Genomic DNA, 15,558 nt, shown 5'->3' with positions numbered 1-15,558 from the left:
TTATTTTTCCAGAAGGGACGTATCGAGCTCCATCAATCTATAATGCTAATGCTGCTTGTTATATCTCCTTTAAAACAGATTAAAATCTACCATGTATCATATTTAAGGCTAAGTAGCCAAACTCTTTGATATGGTTTGCGCACATATAATGGTTCAAAATTGTGTATGTATTTTATGCAAAAGAGCATCTAATGGACCTGTCAAGACCTCAAGATGGCTATTATTCAAACCATTGATTAGCTCATGAATCATTCTCTTATTAGCATGTTGCATGTGCAATAGCCATAACTGTGACTATCTAGTCTCTTTCCAACTATTATATCGTCTTTAGGGGAACTACTTACCATCTTTTTATAAAATTTAGAAATCCATACCTCAAATTTGGACCTTTCTTTTGGGTCTGTCCTCATCCAGCTAGATCCGGTTCAGAACATCGAACCAGATAAATGCTTGCTACTTGCTAGTTTCTATAAGCAACGCAAAGAAATCATATTTCAAATGAAACCAGTACCTTAAAATCTTTCTTTAAATCATAGTGCAAACACCATCAGTTAACTTCATCTTCATCTCATCATCTGTTCTGCAAATAAATCATACTTTATTAAGTCCACCCCTCTTGTTTTCACTACTAAACAAGTGCACCAACCAAAAATAAAAGTATAAGTATCATTTTTCATGAATGATAAAAAGCTGCGAGTAAAATAGGATCACAGCCATTAATTTCACTAGTTGGTGGGGTCAAACTGGTTCATCTCACACACACACACACACACACACACACACATACATGCATTGCACGTGGAATGGTAGTAAGGCTCGACATGCTTGGACTGTGCTTTTGTTCAGCTGGAAATTTGGGTCAATAAACGCATATTTCCAAGTAGTATTTGAGCTGAGCAGAGCTTGTCCCAAATTTAAATGGCTCAAGTTGGACTTAGTTCCATATTTCACTTGCATTCTTTATTGAAATAATACAAAAAACCAAAGTTATATATATATATATATATATATATATATATATAAAAGTTATTCCATTTTTTATAAGAATTATTTAGTTTGAGTAGTTAGAAATTAATCTAATGATCAAAATATTGGAAAAATTCAACAATTAGACAAGAACTCCTGTGTCAAACAAACAAGCAGCAACTTCAATTCTTAACATGAGACAAGCTCTAAGTTGACTTAGCCGAAAATCTAACACAAATTAAGCTGGCCCGAGCTTTCTTCAATTTGGCTTACTCTATTATTGAAATTTTGCTCTTCCAACATAAATTCTGCGTATCAACTGGCACATCGTACAGGAAACATGACCCTTCATTTCTAATCGAAGATAAGGTTTCACCTTAGGATTTGGCAAAGAAAAAAAATCTTCGAGAGCTCAATTATATCAAGCAATCACCTCCCTTGTATTAAACTAATTTCCAATTCAAGATACCAACCTTCTTGTCCCACATTGCTAGGCGAATTTCTAGGGTGCACAAAACCTGCTCCCAGAGGTATCATTTTTGTCAACTTGGTAGGTGCTCCAACCTAATTATGCTTAAAAAATTATACAAAATTCATTGGTTTTTACCGTGATTATTTTTTTCCTGAAGGGCATTCATGTCTTTCCATCCACAGCCGGTTATGTTGGCGTTTTAAGATTGGAGCTTGCAAGAAGACGGGTGGTTCTATATACACCCCCCCTATTGCTCAGGACACCCCCCAAAAATTAAAAAAAAATTAAATACTCTCTACACCCCCCCATTTGCTAAGGACACCCCTAAAAAATTAAAAATTCCTAAATTACCCCCCCACCCTCCCCACCCTCTCACCTAAATTGCTCTCTACACCCCCCAAACCCCCCCCCCCCACCCCGCTCTTCCCCTCCAAAACACCCGCCGGCTTCTCCCTTCCGCCCAAAAAACCTCGCCTCAAGCACCTCGCCGGCGGCCAAACCCCCTCCGTCTTCCTTTGAACTGTTCCGCCCAAAGCACCTCGCCAACGCCCAAAACCCCCCCGTTCCCCCTTCTCCCTCTCGTCGCCGGCATTCTGTTCGGCTGCACAGAGCCGGACAGAACCCTTCTGTTCGGCTGCACAGTGCCGGACAGAAGCCTTCTGTTCGGCACTGTGCAGCCGAACAGAAGAGTTCGGTTGAGGGTTGCCGAACAGAAGGCTTCTGTTCGGCACTGTTCAGCCGAACAGAAGCCTTTTGTTCGGCGATCCAGTGCCGAACGGAGCAAAAAAAAAAAATTCAAAACAAGGTGGAACACGTACCTTTGCGGCCGATTCTTCGTCCCAAATCACTAGTTGCTTGTCCATGCTTCGAATGGGGCTTAAATCTCCTTCAAAGATCGCCTAAACGATGTAAATGGATCGAGGGGTTTAAGGGGGGTTTGAGGGGTGTTTTTTTTTTTCTTTTCAAAACGAAACGGAGGAGGAGGAAGGGGGGGTGTACTGAGAAAATTTCAAGGGCAATATGGTAATTACACTAAAGGTTAATTTGGGTATTTTCTTTTTGGTTTTTGGGGGGTGTCCTGAGCAATAGGGGGGGTGTATATAGAACTACCCCAAGAAGACCCAACACAGCAAGCTCCCAAATTCCCATTTTGCCCTTATCATCTTGTTTCTTCTTTTTTTTCCTTTTTTTTAGGGGCATCATGGGAAGAAAAGAACAAAACTTCTTAGCCAGGCAAAGAACGAGCCAAGGATGAAGCACCCGCTTTAAGCGCAAAAAAAAAAAGAAGAAAAGAAGAAGAAGAACGAGCCAAGGGGCATTGAGGGAAGAGAAACAGAACCAATTGGTCCGGTCTCAGGAGAGATTACGAGTCTTTGGCCTTCGTGTTCAAAACAATTCAATACGATGGCTGTTGATTTCTAACTTATTTTTCTCCAAGTTTCGAGTTTTAAGACTCCTTCCTACCTTTCAAGGACGAAGTCAAGGGTTCTTGTAGGATTCAACTAAAGTTTCTGTTGGATTCTTAGATTGAGCAGTCTATTTAGGCATAGATCAAATCAATCCGGCCAATTTCTAAGGAATATTCAAATAGACTCTAAATTTTCTTTTAGAAAATCATGTAGGAGAGTAGGTCTGTTACCAACCAACGGCCGGCTTCTCGAAGACATGTCAATCTCATTGATAGCCACGTCAGAGTTTTTGGGACAAAACCATGGAATTTTAAGGTGAGATGTTGGACAACTGATGTGGCATGACGTTTTCTTCCAGTGGCATGGCGTTATGACACAAACTGAGTTGGCGTCAGTAGTTATTTTAAATGGGAGATATTGGCATCACTGAAATCTTGATATTATCCTGGAGAGTGGAGAACAAGTTATCCTTGGTTGTTCTTGGGATAAGTATTTGCAGGGACCGCTGGCCTCCATTTGTTTGGTCAAACTAAGGATAAACAGGAATTAGTGCTCCCATTGGATATCCCTAAGACCCCTGTTATCCTCATTCTTTTTGTGCCAGTTGATCATCAAAAATAATTGAAAAAAGAGCATACTTATCTTTTCCAACAAAAAATAACCAATATATGTCAATTGTATATTATGATACCAGATGATTAGATGATGATCAAAATATTTTATCCAAGCACAAATCAAGTTTTGTCCTAATTTTATTCTGGCACCTACTATACCCACCAAGGATAACAACATAATCCAAGAATTGCTTATCTGGTTTCCAAAGCCAAGGATAATGATATGCGAACAAGTATGACAAACAAATGACCATTGGCAGATTGAATTCAGAGTTCAATTGTTCTAAGCCACTTTGGGAATTCAAGATATGTAGCAATTGTTCAACAGGAAAAAAGAAAAAGAAAAAGAAAAAGAAAAGGGAAAGCATTACTAAAGAGCAATGCTAAGGCAACTCGTAAATGTTACTTCAGGGAGAAAAAATTGCTCAGCAATCAGCAGCTTTGGAGCTTTCTGATAGCCCTCTGTGGAGTCCGGATTCTTTCAAGTTTGGGGACTGAAGTTGAGGATCCAATTCTACAATCAAAGCTCTCTATGTACTGCATGCGAGATGGTAGTGATGCATGGAAGCGAGCTTCTATCCCATGTGCAGCATGGGTTCATGAAGGTTAACCACGGGCAATTATGGGCTTATGATTAGATTTGAGTAAATTTGAACTCTTAGTCTAACGATGACGCCCGAGCTTAAATGGAGAGAACATATAAGAATCCATGCAGGCGTATGTTTAATCTGCCGAGGAGATCTTGAATACTTATATAGGATTAAAAAATTCAAAAATTAACTTTTGGCTAGCCATTTAGGATGAGGTTCTGAAAATCGGGCCTCGGATTAACTTCCAGGCAATGCTCTGTAAGGCAACTTATTTTTCAAATATGGTGATAGGGTGGACCCATTCCTAGCTCGGTCCTTGTCACTAATATGCATGGAGTTGGCTTCCTAAGAAAATAATGGGTTGATAAACTGTTTATTATCTCATCTTTTCCTTCAGTTGAATCGTTCACTCCCTATGTCCCTAAAAGCAAACCAAAAAAAAAAAAGGCAAGAAAGAAAGAGAGTAGGAACAGGAAAAGGACATATAAAAGCTCTACCTCAGGTGGCAATTATGGCGAGTCGTTGCTGCTTCTTGTCGATAGATGGGGCTCACAAATATCTTCGTGCATAATTAGAGCAGTGGGTCCTTTCTTTGCATGGGTAATCTGGTGTGCTTCCTCTACATCTAAGTAATCTTATTGGTCTCAGCATCTCAGGTTCTATTTGGACAAGTCGTCATTTTCCGATGGTGTTACTGGATTATGGGTACTGTAAGTCCCACAAAGTTAGATTTCTTACATTAATATGACTTAGATTTTGCTGCATGATTGGTTTATAAACAACTTTTCAAAGGTCCATGGGATGGATTTAATATAATCCTGCAAGGGTGCATGCTATTACTTCATGTATCCATTTCTTGTGGACTTGCAGGCCCTACCCTTTTTGCGAGCCTTGCATGTCAACGAGAAGATACCAACTGAATTGGTTTTTAAAAGTGGATACATCCAGTGATGCTTTCCATCAATATGATAGTTTAATTGGTCATGCTGAACTGCAGCAGCAATTCTCATCTCATCTAAATTTTGTTTGCTTCATTGAATCTAATAGATTAGAATTTTTCAAAGTGTGATGTGTCTGGGTTTCTTCTCACTAGTTTCCTTTTAGACCTTTCCAAGTCTAACCTTTTGCTAGAAGTCTTGGATCTGTGGAGCTGTCTTTCTCGTAATAAATTTTTTTTTTGACTTGTTCAAAAGAGAAAATGTCAAGCATTCTCATCTTTTATTTCTCTATGGTTCTTGTTTGGTGGCTTCGTGTAGCATGGAGGCTTATATATTAATCATTAGAATAAGTATAGTGACAACCCCTCAACTTTGGATGTATCTCAGATACACCCCCTCAACTTTAAAACATTTCAAACCAATCATTTAGATTTCCATATCGTTCCAAAGCAATCCTCCATTTTCCCAACAAGCTGATGTTGTTGGCCTATCACTGCGAATCACCAAAATACTCTTGCTTTCTTCGGACATCTATGAATATCTCTGGACCATGCGGATGAGTAGAGGAGTTTGGAGTACTTTGAGATCTGGAAGTAGTTGATTCTTAACTATAAGCTATATACTAAGGATGTTTTGTTCTGCAAGCAGATGAATCAAGAAGTTTGGAGTGCTTTGAGATCGATATGATGGATGATTCTTAACTATGGACCATATATTAAGCATGCTTTGAGATCCACCCAAGTGGATGAATGAAGAGATTCAGAGTGCTTTTGAGATCCATGTAGTAGGCGATCCTTAACTATAGTTCATATATGAGGAGTGCTTAGAGATCTATGAAGATGGATAAATAAAAAGGTTCGGAGTGCTTTGAGACTTGCAGCGTGGTTGATTCTTAACTATGGGCCATATACTAAGACACTTTGAGATCTATGCAAATAGATGAATGAAGGAGTTTTCAATATTTTAAGATCTACACGGTGGGGGATCCTTAACTATAGGCCATACACTAAGGATGCTTTTAGATCTTTTCAAGGGGATGAATGAAGAGGTTCAGAGTGCTTTGAGATCCACATGATTGGTGGCCCTTAATTATAGGTTATATACTAAGAGTGCTTTGAGACCTATGCAAGCGGTGAATGAAGTTTGAAGAGGTTTGAGATCTGTGCATTAGATAATTCTTAACTATGAGCTATGTACTAAAGATGCTCTGAGATCTATGCTGGTAGATAAATGAAGGGGTTTTGAGTATTTGAGATTTGTATGATTGATGATCCTTAACTATGGGCCATATATTAAGGATGCTCTAAGATATGTGCTTTAAGATCCGTTTCACACGAATGATCCTTTGAGACTCCACCTCATTTAATATGTATCAAGGGTATTTTTATCCTACTACCGTTTTATACTATCATGTGATGGTTACGTCTTATTAATCTATTGACAAAGATAAATGGAAGGTCTGCTTTAAAATAATTTGAAAACTTGAAAGATTGATTTGAAATTTTTAAAGTTGAGGAGGCATCGCCGAGACAAATCTAAAGTTGAGAAAATATCGCTATTATTAATCATTTTCTTATTTTTTATATGCTGTTATTATTGTTAGTACATCCTTAGCTATCCAAAAATTTACAATAACTCATATTATATTTTGTCGAGAAATAAATTGAGATATGGAATGGATATTCACTCCATATTTTGGTTGTTGAATTCCAAATAATGCTTTTGCTTTTCTCTTTTCCCTCAGACTTTTACTTTGCTCCTTCGTCAAGCAAGGATGATTCACGCTCTTACCAATAAATCTCCTACTTCAAAAATAACAAGAAGCAAAACTGACATCTTAGATAAAATGATGATAAAACAACTAGAAGGTATTTTTTTCTAGGCAAACTATCCAATGTTATTAGAAATTGAGAGATTTTCATATTATGACTATAAGGTACCAAAAGAGGACTTGATTGCAAACATCTCAGATAATTAAGAATAGAGGGACTCATATATTATAACAAATACAAAGGGTTTTCAAGGAAGAAATGGATATTTTTCTGTCCTTTCCCATAAAAAGTATCTGATAAAGTACAATTGTTTTGCTCGACAAGCTCAAACAGGTGCCCGATTAATTTTGCTAAAAAAATTTACACATGCTCAAAAATTTCTCTTTAATACTCCTTCAAAAGACACTTCGACAGTAGGGATAATCTGTAACTCTTCTCATATAGTTTCTGCATCCTCACAATTTTTTTATTTTATTTGGGAGCCACTACCTTCCTATATACTCGAGGCCAATTTTAATGCTTGTGTTCAGGAGAAAGGTGCTTTTGATAGTGTTAGAATTTATAACACAATTACTCCGATGATGAAAATAATGCAAGGGACTAATATTTAGTTGGAAGGAGATACTTAGATATTTATTCAATATTTTTTTCATCCATTATCTATCAATATTAGCTATCTTATATGATCGATTATATCGGATCACAATAATAGGTTGTATCTTTTTGTTTTATTATTAGATATTTTATTTACTGATTCTTGTGAACATACTTATATTCATTTGGTTTAATTTATCCAATTTATTCTATAAATAATAATAATAATAATAATAATAACATCTTTAGAAGAAAGCCGCTGTTTTAGTTTCTACCAAATGGGAGGGTATTTGTTAACCGGTCAAAAGAAAACATTCATGGCTTCGTATCGACATCAATGAGGAAGACGAGTAGGAGAGGGCATTGAGTTTTTTCAAAGAGAGAGGATTTTATTCCTGGTAATTTTTTATCATTTTCTCCTCTTTCCTTTTTGCTGCAAGAGAAGAGAGGGAGAGACCAGATTAGAACAGGAAGACTCTTGGAGAGAGCTTTGGACCCTCTCTTCTCCTCCAATCAATGGCGGAATCGCACTCTCCTACATCGCCTTCTCCTCCCAAACCCTTTCCTTTCGTTCCGTAAAACGCCCTCCAACCTCTTTCTTCTTCAAACCTCCCTTCCATTTCCTTCCATCGCACCTAAATTTAGGAGCTTTCCAAATTTTTTCCTCCTTGCATCCCTTTTCCTCTTCAATCTCTCAGAAAGTTTCGATCTTGGTAGAGTTTTCGGAGAAAAAAAAGAAAAAATCTCGTCTTGTGGAGGGTTGAAGTTTTATTTCTAGATTCTAGAAGGGATTGCTCGTGACTAAACTCGACTTCTGGCCGGCTTGTAGCAATCTCAAGGAAATCTTTCTTCTCTCTTGTCAATAGTCTTCTTATCTCCGAACACGAGCTGGGTCAAGTTCCTCTGCCCAAAGATCTTGAAAAGATTGGATCTTGGCGAAGGTTTCGTCGGTTTTCCATAGTAAAGCCTTGGAAAGATCTGATTTTTGACCCCTCCGGCTCCTCGATTCAATGGGAAATTGCTGTGCTGCTCCAGCGGCAGGCAAGAGGAAGCCGAAGCAGAAGAAGGGGAAGCGGCCGAACCCCTTCTCATTGGACTACAACCGGTCCCCCACCCCCGCCGGGCCCAAGCTCACTGTCCTGAAGAACCCCACCGGCCGGGACATCGGCAGCCGATACGAGCTCGGCGAGGAGCTCGGCAGGGGAGAGTTCGGAGTCACCTACCTGTGCACCGATAAGTCCACCAGCGAGACCTTCGCCTGCAAATCGATATCAAAGAAGAAGTTGAGGACCGCCGTCGACATCGAGGATGTGAGGAGGGAGGTGGACATCATGAGGTATTTGCCCAGCCATCCTAATATAGTGAGCCTCAAGGACACATACGAGGATGATAACGCCGTTCACCTCGTCATGGAGCTCTGTGAGGGAGGGGAGCTTTTCGATCGGATCGTCGCGAAGGGGCACTACACTGAGCGGGCGGCAGCGGCAGTCACCCGGACCATCGTCGAGGTCGTGCAGGTCAGCTTTTTGTGCTTCAAGATTAATTTTGTGTCTCTGTTTCCAGAATCGTGTTTCAGCCTTTTCTTTAACATCAGCATATTCTGTGAATTATGTGGTAATTCGTATCTTGTTAGAATTTTATGTTATATTTCTCGCCAAAGATGTAATCTTGGTGAGTAAAGACTGTATTAAACGTTACTCGGAGTTGTAACTCTACTGTTCATTTAAAAGTTTGCTCTCGAGACTCCTTCTCTTGTGTATATAATTTAAATTTGTGGGGTATTCTGAATCTTTGGCATCTCCTTTGGATTCTCGCTGTGACATAATCTTGGTGAGTAAAGGCTGTATCTGTTAATCTCTGGCAACCATTTAATTCTTGCCCAGAACCAACTTTCTGATTTAGTTAATGTTTTTCTAGGAATTTAAGTTAAATTTCTCTTTATGAAATGATCTTGGTGAATGAAGATGGCATGTTGAGATCCTTCAGAGAACAATTAATTTAGGATAAGAACTGATTTCAGCATCACATATTCTTTTTCCTTAGGTTTGTAATCAGTTTTAAAGTGGCTTTATCCAATCTGGTGGTTGCAGAAGGTTGGTTTTGTCTTGCATAAAGTAGTTGTAGAAGGTTGATTTTGTCTTTTCACGATCGATTGGTACTATGTAGAAAAGCCAGGTGTAATATATTTTAGAGATTCTTCCATCACTTAGAAAGGTTGTGTCAGCTCTGATTATGCCTGTGAACCTGAAACCTGAGATCTCGAAGCTCGTATTCTTCATTCTGTCCATCTGCTTCTTTACACTATTATCATGACTTTTTTCCTTTTTTTCTTGTATTTAATATCTTGAGCGCATGGACTGCAACTTGGTGAATGAAGATGGCATGTTGAGATCCTTCAGAGAACAATTAATTTAGGATAAGAACTGATTTCAGCATCACATATTCTTTTTCCTTAGGTTTGTAATCAGTTTTAAAGTGGCTTTATCCAATCTGGTGGTTGCAGAAGGTTGGTTTTGTCTTGCATAAAGTAGTTGTAGAAGGTTGATTTTGTCTTTTCACGATCGATTGGTACTATGTAGAAAAGCCAGGTGTAATATATTTTAGAGATTCTTCCATCACTTAGAAAGGTTGTGTCAGCTCTGATTATGCCTGTGAACCTGAAACCTGAGATCTCGAAGCTCGTATTCTTCATTCTGTCCATCTGCTTCTTTACACTATTATCATGACTTTTTTCCTTTTTTTCTTGTATTTAATATCTTGAGCGCATGGACTGCAATTGTTTAGTTCACAAGATTTGATTCAGTACTTTGCAATATTATGAACCATAAATATTAGGCGTCTGCCATAAAGTTTCCATCTTTATGAGTGATTCTACACAAATGGCTCTCCTACTCTGTGAGTACTCATACTGTGTGCTGCAGGATAGGTCAGAAGCCCCCACCTTTTTGATCTGATTTAATTTAGCTAACATGGTAACTTGTTTTTACTTGTATTGTGCAATTAACAGATGTGCCACAAGCATGGGGTGATGCATCGGGACCTCAAACCAGAGAACTTCTTGTTTGCTAACAAAAAGGAAACATCCACACTGAAAGCAATTGATTTTGGGTTGTCAGTATTTTTCAGACCAGGTACATTAGTAGGATTTCTCTTTAAAATTGTATTTTGCATATCTCTCCTTCGATAGACAATTAGTTGCTATTAATGCATAGAAACTATGCTCATGATTCATGTTAATTCTTGATGGTCACAGTGCCTCTTCACTATCAAGTCACATCGTGCACAAGGGATGCCATTGATAACTCATAAGCATCACTTTGCATTATCAACCGTGCACTTTTCTGTGCTTTTGTTGATCAGCAATTTTTCCTCCAGGTGAGCGCTTTTCGGAAATTGTGGGCAGTCCTTATTACATGGCTCCAGAGGTTCTAAAACGAAATTATGGTCAAGAGATTGATGTTTGGAGTGCAGGAGTGATCCTTTATATCCTGCTTTGTGGTGTACCACCATTTTGGGCAGGTATGTGTTTAGGTGAAAGGACAAAATGCTGCAAATGATGACATGTACTATATGAAAGAGGATACTAGAATACCCAACCTGTTACTGAATTTCAATTTGTGACTATCTGCTTTGCGACTCAAAAATCTGCTTTACTGAAATTCAAAATGGAGTTTGATGTGCATTTTAGGTGTTTGTAAGAATCATCTGTGGTTTCTTGTTACAATGCAGAAACTGAACAGGGAGTAGCACAGGCGATTATTCGCTCCGCTGTAGATTTTAAAAGAGAACCATGGCCGAGAGTTTCTGACAATGCTAAAGATCTTGTCAAACGGATGCTTGTTCCTGATCCTAAGCGGAGGTTAACTGCTCAAGAAGTTCTTGGTAATGTCTAGTGGCTGTTCTATAATTTGCACATTCTTTTTAATCTCCATGTGATCCAATAAAATCTTCTAGGTATTTTGTTGTGGCATTTATATTAAAAAAGTTTCTATGGTAATAACTTTGATGATGATAATATATGTTTATCTGGTTCTGCTTAAACCTCACTAAATACAGTGTGAATTTACCTTTTTCTATCGGTGGTTATCAATTGGGTGTGATTTCTCATCTGAAATGAACCAGTTATATTTATAATTATCAGTATTTTATTCGATGTTATTTTTCTATGAGCTATTTAGTTCCAATTTCCAAAGGCATATATTATACGCATACTCAAGGCATTTCCTGGCATTTGCAATTTTCAGATCATCCTTGGTTGCAGAATGCCAAAAAGGCTCCAAACGTTAATCTAGGTGACACTGTTCGATCAAGACTCCAGCAGTTCTCTGTGATGAACAAGTTCAAAAAGAAAGCTCTTAGGGTAAGATTTGACTCATTGCACCATATGAATGCTAGTTCTATCTTTTAACTTGTGAAAATTTTGTTCAATTTTGAGTTTGCACATCATTATTATTTGTCATCATGATATGTGACAAACCGGGCTATAGACAAGTGGTTGTACCCCTCCTTCAAATGGAGGTTCCAGGTTCAAACCTTTTATGATGTTTCCCCAAGTGTTTGACCTGGGTAATTCTCAGGTCATTTCCTTGACAGCATACTCCATGCTCAGATTCAAAATGGCAATTGTTGACATGTTTGGGACCTTCACCATTGCAGGTAGTGGCTGAGCATTTATCTGTGGAGGAAGTAGCTGACATAAAGGAAATGTTTCAAAAGATGGACATAAACAACAATGGTAGAGTTACATTTGAGGAGCTGAAGTATGGTCTTCATAAGCTGGGACACCAAGTTCCTGATTCAGATGTTCAGATATTAATGGAAGCTGTAAGCAGTTGATCTTATTGTTTTCTTTGTCTTTCTTTCTTTATTTTTTTTCATGGACACTATTTGAATCCTTCTATCATTATGCTTGCGTTAAGATCTGGAGTCAATATCAGATTGTGGGTTCCAGCGATAACATAGTATCAAAAAGTGTTGTTGAGTATCTTAAGCTATTAGCATTCATTTTGTTTTTTAACACATTTTTCTTTAATAAGCAATGCTCGGTTTATGTTCTAGCATCGACAGATATACAAGCCCAGACCGGCTAAACATAAACATATGCATCCATATAACAATGTGCTAACTTGGGTATGATATAGCTTTTTCTGGCATGAATTTTTCACAATATTTTTGCTATTCTCGTGTAATTTTTTTTTTCACAATATTTAATTTAAATGTTTTTATTTCCAAACATCTTTTTGGCCAAGCTACTGTTCTTTAAGTGTGGATGTGTTACCCAACAGTGTTCGAAAAGGGGGAGACAAAAATGTCTTATCCGAATCTGGAGATTTTTCAAAGCATGTTTTACTCGACATTTTGATTATTATATGTTTTTGATTCCCTGTGTGAGGTGGAGCAGCGCTAACCGAACCACCAGCACCTAGCTGTGATTCTAATTCTTGTTATTGAAACCATAACCATTTTAGCAGAATGGACATATGTCTTCATGTAAAAGCATTGGCTTGTCAACTCCCTTCAACTGAATAAGTAATGTGTGGCTGTTTGTATTTCTTAATTCTCTTTATATTTGGACAACTTGCTGCACTAAAGGAGTACATACGTGCTTCTAATATCCTTTTCTGAATAAGAGTTTAGTTTATCTGAATCATCAGTCTATTTTACCACCTTCTGAATGCCATGAAGGGAAATGTTGTGTTATAATGGTTTCGGTATTGCTTTTTATTTGCTTTGTTAGCTTCATCAGTTTGTGAAACTATTTGTTGGTTGAATTTAAACACCAGCTTATTATGCTGTTATAGGCGGATGTCGATGCGAATGGGACCCTGGACTATGGAGAATTTGTTGCCATGTCAATTCACATAAGAAAGATAGGAAATGATGAGCACCTGCACAAAGCTTTTGCATATTTTGATAAGAACAGGAGTGAGTATATAGAAATTGAAGAGCTCAGAGACTCCTTGGCTGATGACTTGGGTCCAAATCATGAGGAAGTTATCAATGCAATTATCCATGATGTAGACACAGACAAGGTCGGTGATTATCTTGACTCTTGAATTCTTCTTAAGAATGTCCTATTTTCCAACTTTCCATGCCACTAGCTATACTGAAAGGCTTCCTTTTTCAAAATCTAAAGGTAACCTTGATCGTGAAGGTCTGTGCATTAGCATCAGATGATGATACTATAACCATAATAAACAAGCCTTGTTGCATGGATTAGCTTGAGTCCTCTTTCATTCATTCATGTCAATAGCTTCCTACTTTTACAATTCTTTTGAAACAATTTAAACAAAGGAGATGGCATCAAGGAAGTCCTATAGGGTCTCAACTTAGGGGCAAATAGTAAATCACATGGAAACCTCAGAATGCTTCTTTTGATTTAAACAAGCCTGATGTTGGCCTTCTTTCTTAGGATGGGAGAATAAGCTATGAGGAGTTTGCAGCAATGATGAAGGCAGGAACTGATTGGAGGAAGGCATCTAGGCAGTATTCACGTGAGCGGTTTAGCAGCCTCAGCTTGAAGCTGCAGAAAGATGGTTCCTTGCAGCTAAAAAACGAGCATGGATGAAACGAGAAGACAATGCAGATCTTGTGAATTGCATACCAGAAAAGTTACCTCTTTTTTTTTTTTTTTGGTGTGTATATTCTTTCTTAATTTTCTTCTTTGCATTTGGGACTAAAATTCTTTCTACTTTTTTCCTGTTAGTAGGTGATGGGTGAGGTTTGTGTTTTTTAATCTTATACAACTTGCTGTATGTACTGCATTTCAGCAGAGAATGTCTTAGAAAAAGAAAAGAGGAAAAACAAAGACAAAAAGGGAGCTAGTAGAGCTCTTGATTGTAAATGTGGATGTTTTTTCAGTTTAAGCTCACAATGTTGCATGACTCGGCTTCTGATTGCATCCACTTTGGCAAGAATTTTATTTGGACTCCAGTCTTTCTCTTATCTTTCAGCCTCTTATTATACTCGCAACTTCTTGTTTATGTGGTTTACTGAATACTGCCTTTATCTTTAGACAGTGGTCCAGCCTGCGGCACGCAAGCTGGTCGGTTATTTTAGCAGTGGTAGGTTGGCGGTTGAAACTTGAATGAGGTGGTCCAAATATGAGGTGTTAAAGAATCCTGGGGACTTGGTCGTCAAAGGCTCCCGAGCACAAAAGCAACACGAGGGGTGGTGGGGACGGAGTCTGTGTTGAATGCTGCCATTTTTTGACCAACTTCCTTTAAAAGCTGAGAATTAGGTGAGACTCTGGACTTTTCTGTTACCATTGATGTGAACTATGCTCTTATGTATTGCATAAAATATGATTTGGTGTAAACTTTAACGGTAAGATAACATCTTACTCTGATAATTACATATGCTCTGAGCAAATTTGACTGTTTATGGGGAAAAGAGTGCTTTGATATGTGAAGACAGACTTGAGAGTTTTTCATGGATTTTCTCTCTTGAAGCTAGCTTAAAGTTAATTAAAGTTAATTTTTCATCATTTTTTTTTTTTTTTGCATTTTAAGTCCTAAATCTTCTTGAATTGCACATTGACTACTCAAAACTATATATGAGTTCTTGAAATGACATTGGGGCTATTGAAATTGCAAAATGACTTGTATTACAGTCTTGGACCATCTTTCAGCTTAAGGTAGAGCCTAATTTTTTGGTACATAAGATATAGCTATGAATATATTTTTTTTTTTTCTTGATTCAAAACTAAACTAATGGGTTCTCACGCTAACTTTTGTTTTTGTTTTTGTTTTTTTTTTTTTTGGGAGGGAGGGGGGGGGTGCGGTGTGCGTTCTCCATGGGAAGATTTCGACCCTTTAAATCATTATTGGTAAGCATTATAAGAGGATAATTTCCACAATTAGATGATTATAGAACTTTCGTAACGAGTATCCATAGCCAAAGTATCTCCTTCAACGCTCCGATTGTGGTTAACTAGTTGGCAGAACTCTGTATGCGATGAATTATTTTTTATCAATTAGTTTGCATCTTTTAACAATTAGTTATTATATTAATATGCAAACAATGTAGATATTAAGGTAATTGAACAAGGGTCACCCTCTTTTCTTGGACAGTCAACCATGTCCACGTATTTTAGGGCATCTTTGTTAATGAGTTTTGTTTCTGGCTGAAGGGTACCAACTGTGGTTTCATGAGCAGCCTTCCTCTTCTCTTTTTCTTTCAAGGATGACGGACAATATAGTGT

At 38.0% G+C, this 15,558-nt stretch overlaps 1 protein-coding gene across 1 annotated transcript; it reads left to right on the top strand.

Annotated features, from left to right (window-relative positions):
- The first annotated feature begins 7,672 nt into the window (after positions 1–7,672).
- On the top strand, positions 7,673–14,260 carry LOC103704560 (calcium-dependent protein kinase 20-like). Its single transcript, XM_008787912.4, has 8 exons — positions 7,673–8,872; positions 10,363–10,486; positions 10,731–10,874; positions 11,085–11,237; positions 11,600–11,715; positions 12,012–12,179; positions 13,157–13,387; positions 13,768–14,260. The coding sequence occupies exons 1-8, from the start codon at positions 8,366–8,368 to the stop codon at positions 13,921–13,923; spliced, it is 1,599 nt and encodes a 532-aa protein (XP_008786134.1). The 5' UTR covers positions 7,673–8,365; the 3' UTR covers positions 13,924–14,260.
- The last annotated feature ends 1,298 nt before the right edge of the window (positions 14,261–15,558 follow it).

This window comes from Phoenix dactylifera, unplaced genomic scaffold, assembly GCF_009389715.1.
Source record: "Phoenix dactylifera cultivar Barhee BC4 unplaced genomic scaffold, palm_55x_up_171113_PBpolish2nd_filt_p 000007F, whole genome shotgun sequence".
Classification (NCBI taxonomy): Eukaryota; Viridiplantae; Streptophyta; class Magnoliopsida; order Arecales; family Arecaceae; genus Phoenix; species Phoenix dactylifera.
The sequence above is the reverse complement of the archived record's forward strand: the minus strand, read 5'-3'. Positions and strand labels throughout refer to the sequence as shown.

What these genes read in the sequence shown, in the direction of transcription:
- LOC103704560 (XM_008787912.4), top strand. Translation starts at nt 8,366, where the DNA reads ATGGGAAATTGCTGTGCTGCTCCAGCGGCAGGCAAGAGGAAGCCGAAG. An exon ending in AACTGCTCAAGAAGTTCTTG is followed by an intron (nt 11,238 to 11,599) that starts GTAATGTCTAGT and finishes TGCAATTTTCAG; the next exon opens with ATCATCCTTGGTTGCAGAAT. An exon ending in TTCAGATATTAATGGAAGCT is followed by an intron (nt 12,180 to 13,156) that starts GTAAGCAGTTGA and finishes ATGCTGTTATAG; the next exon opens with GCGGATGTCGATGCGAATGG.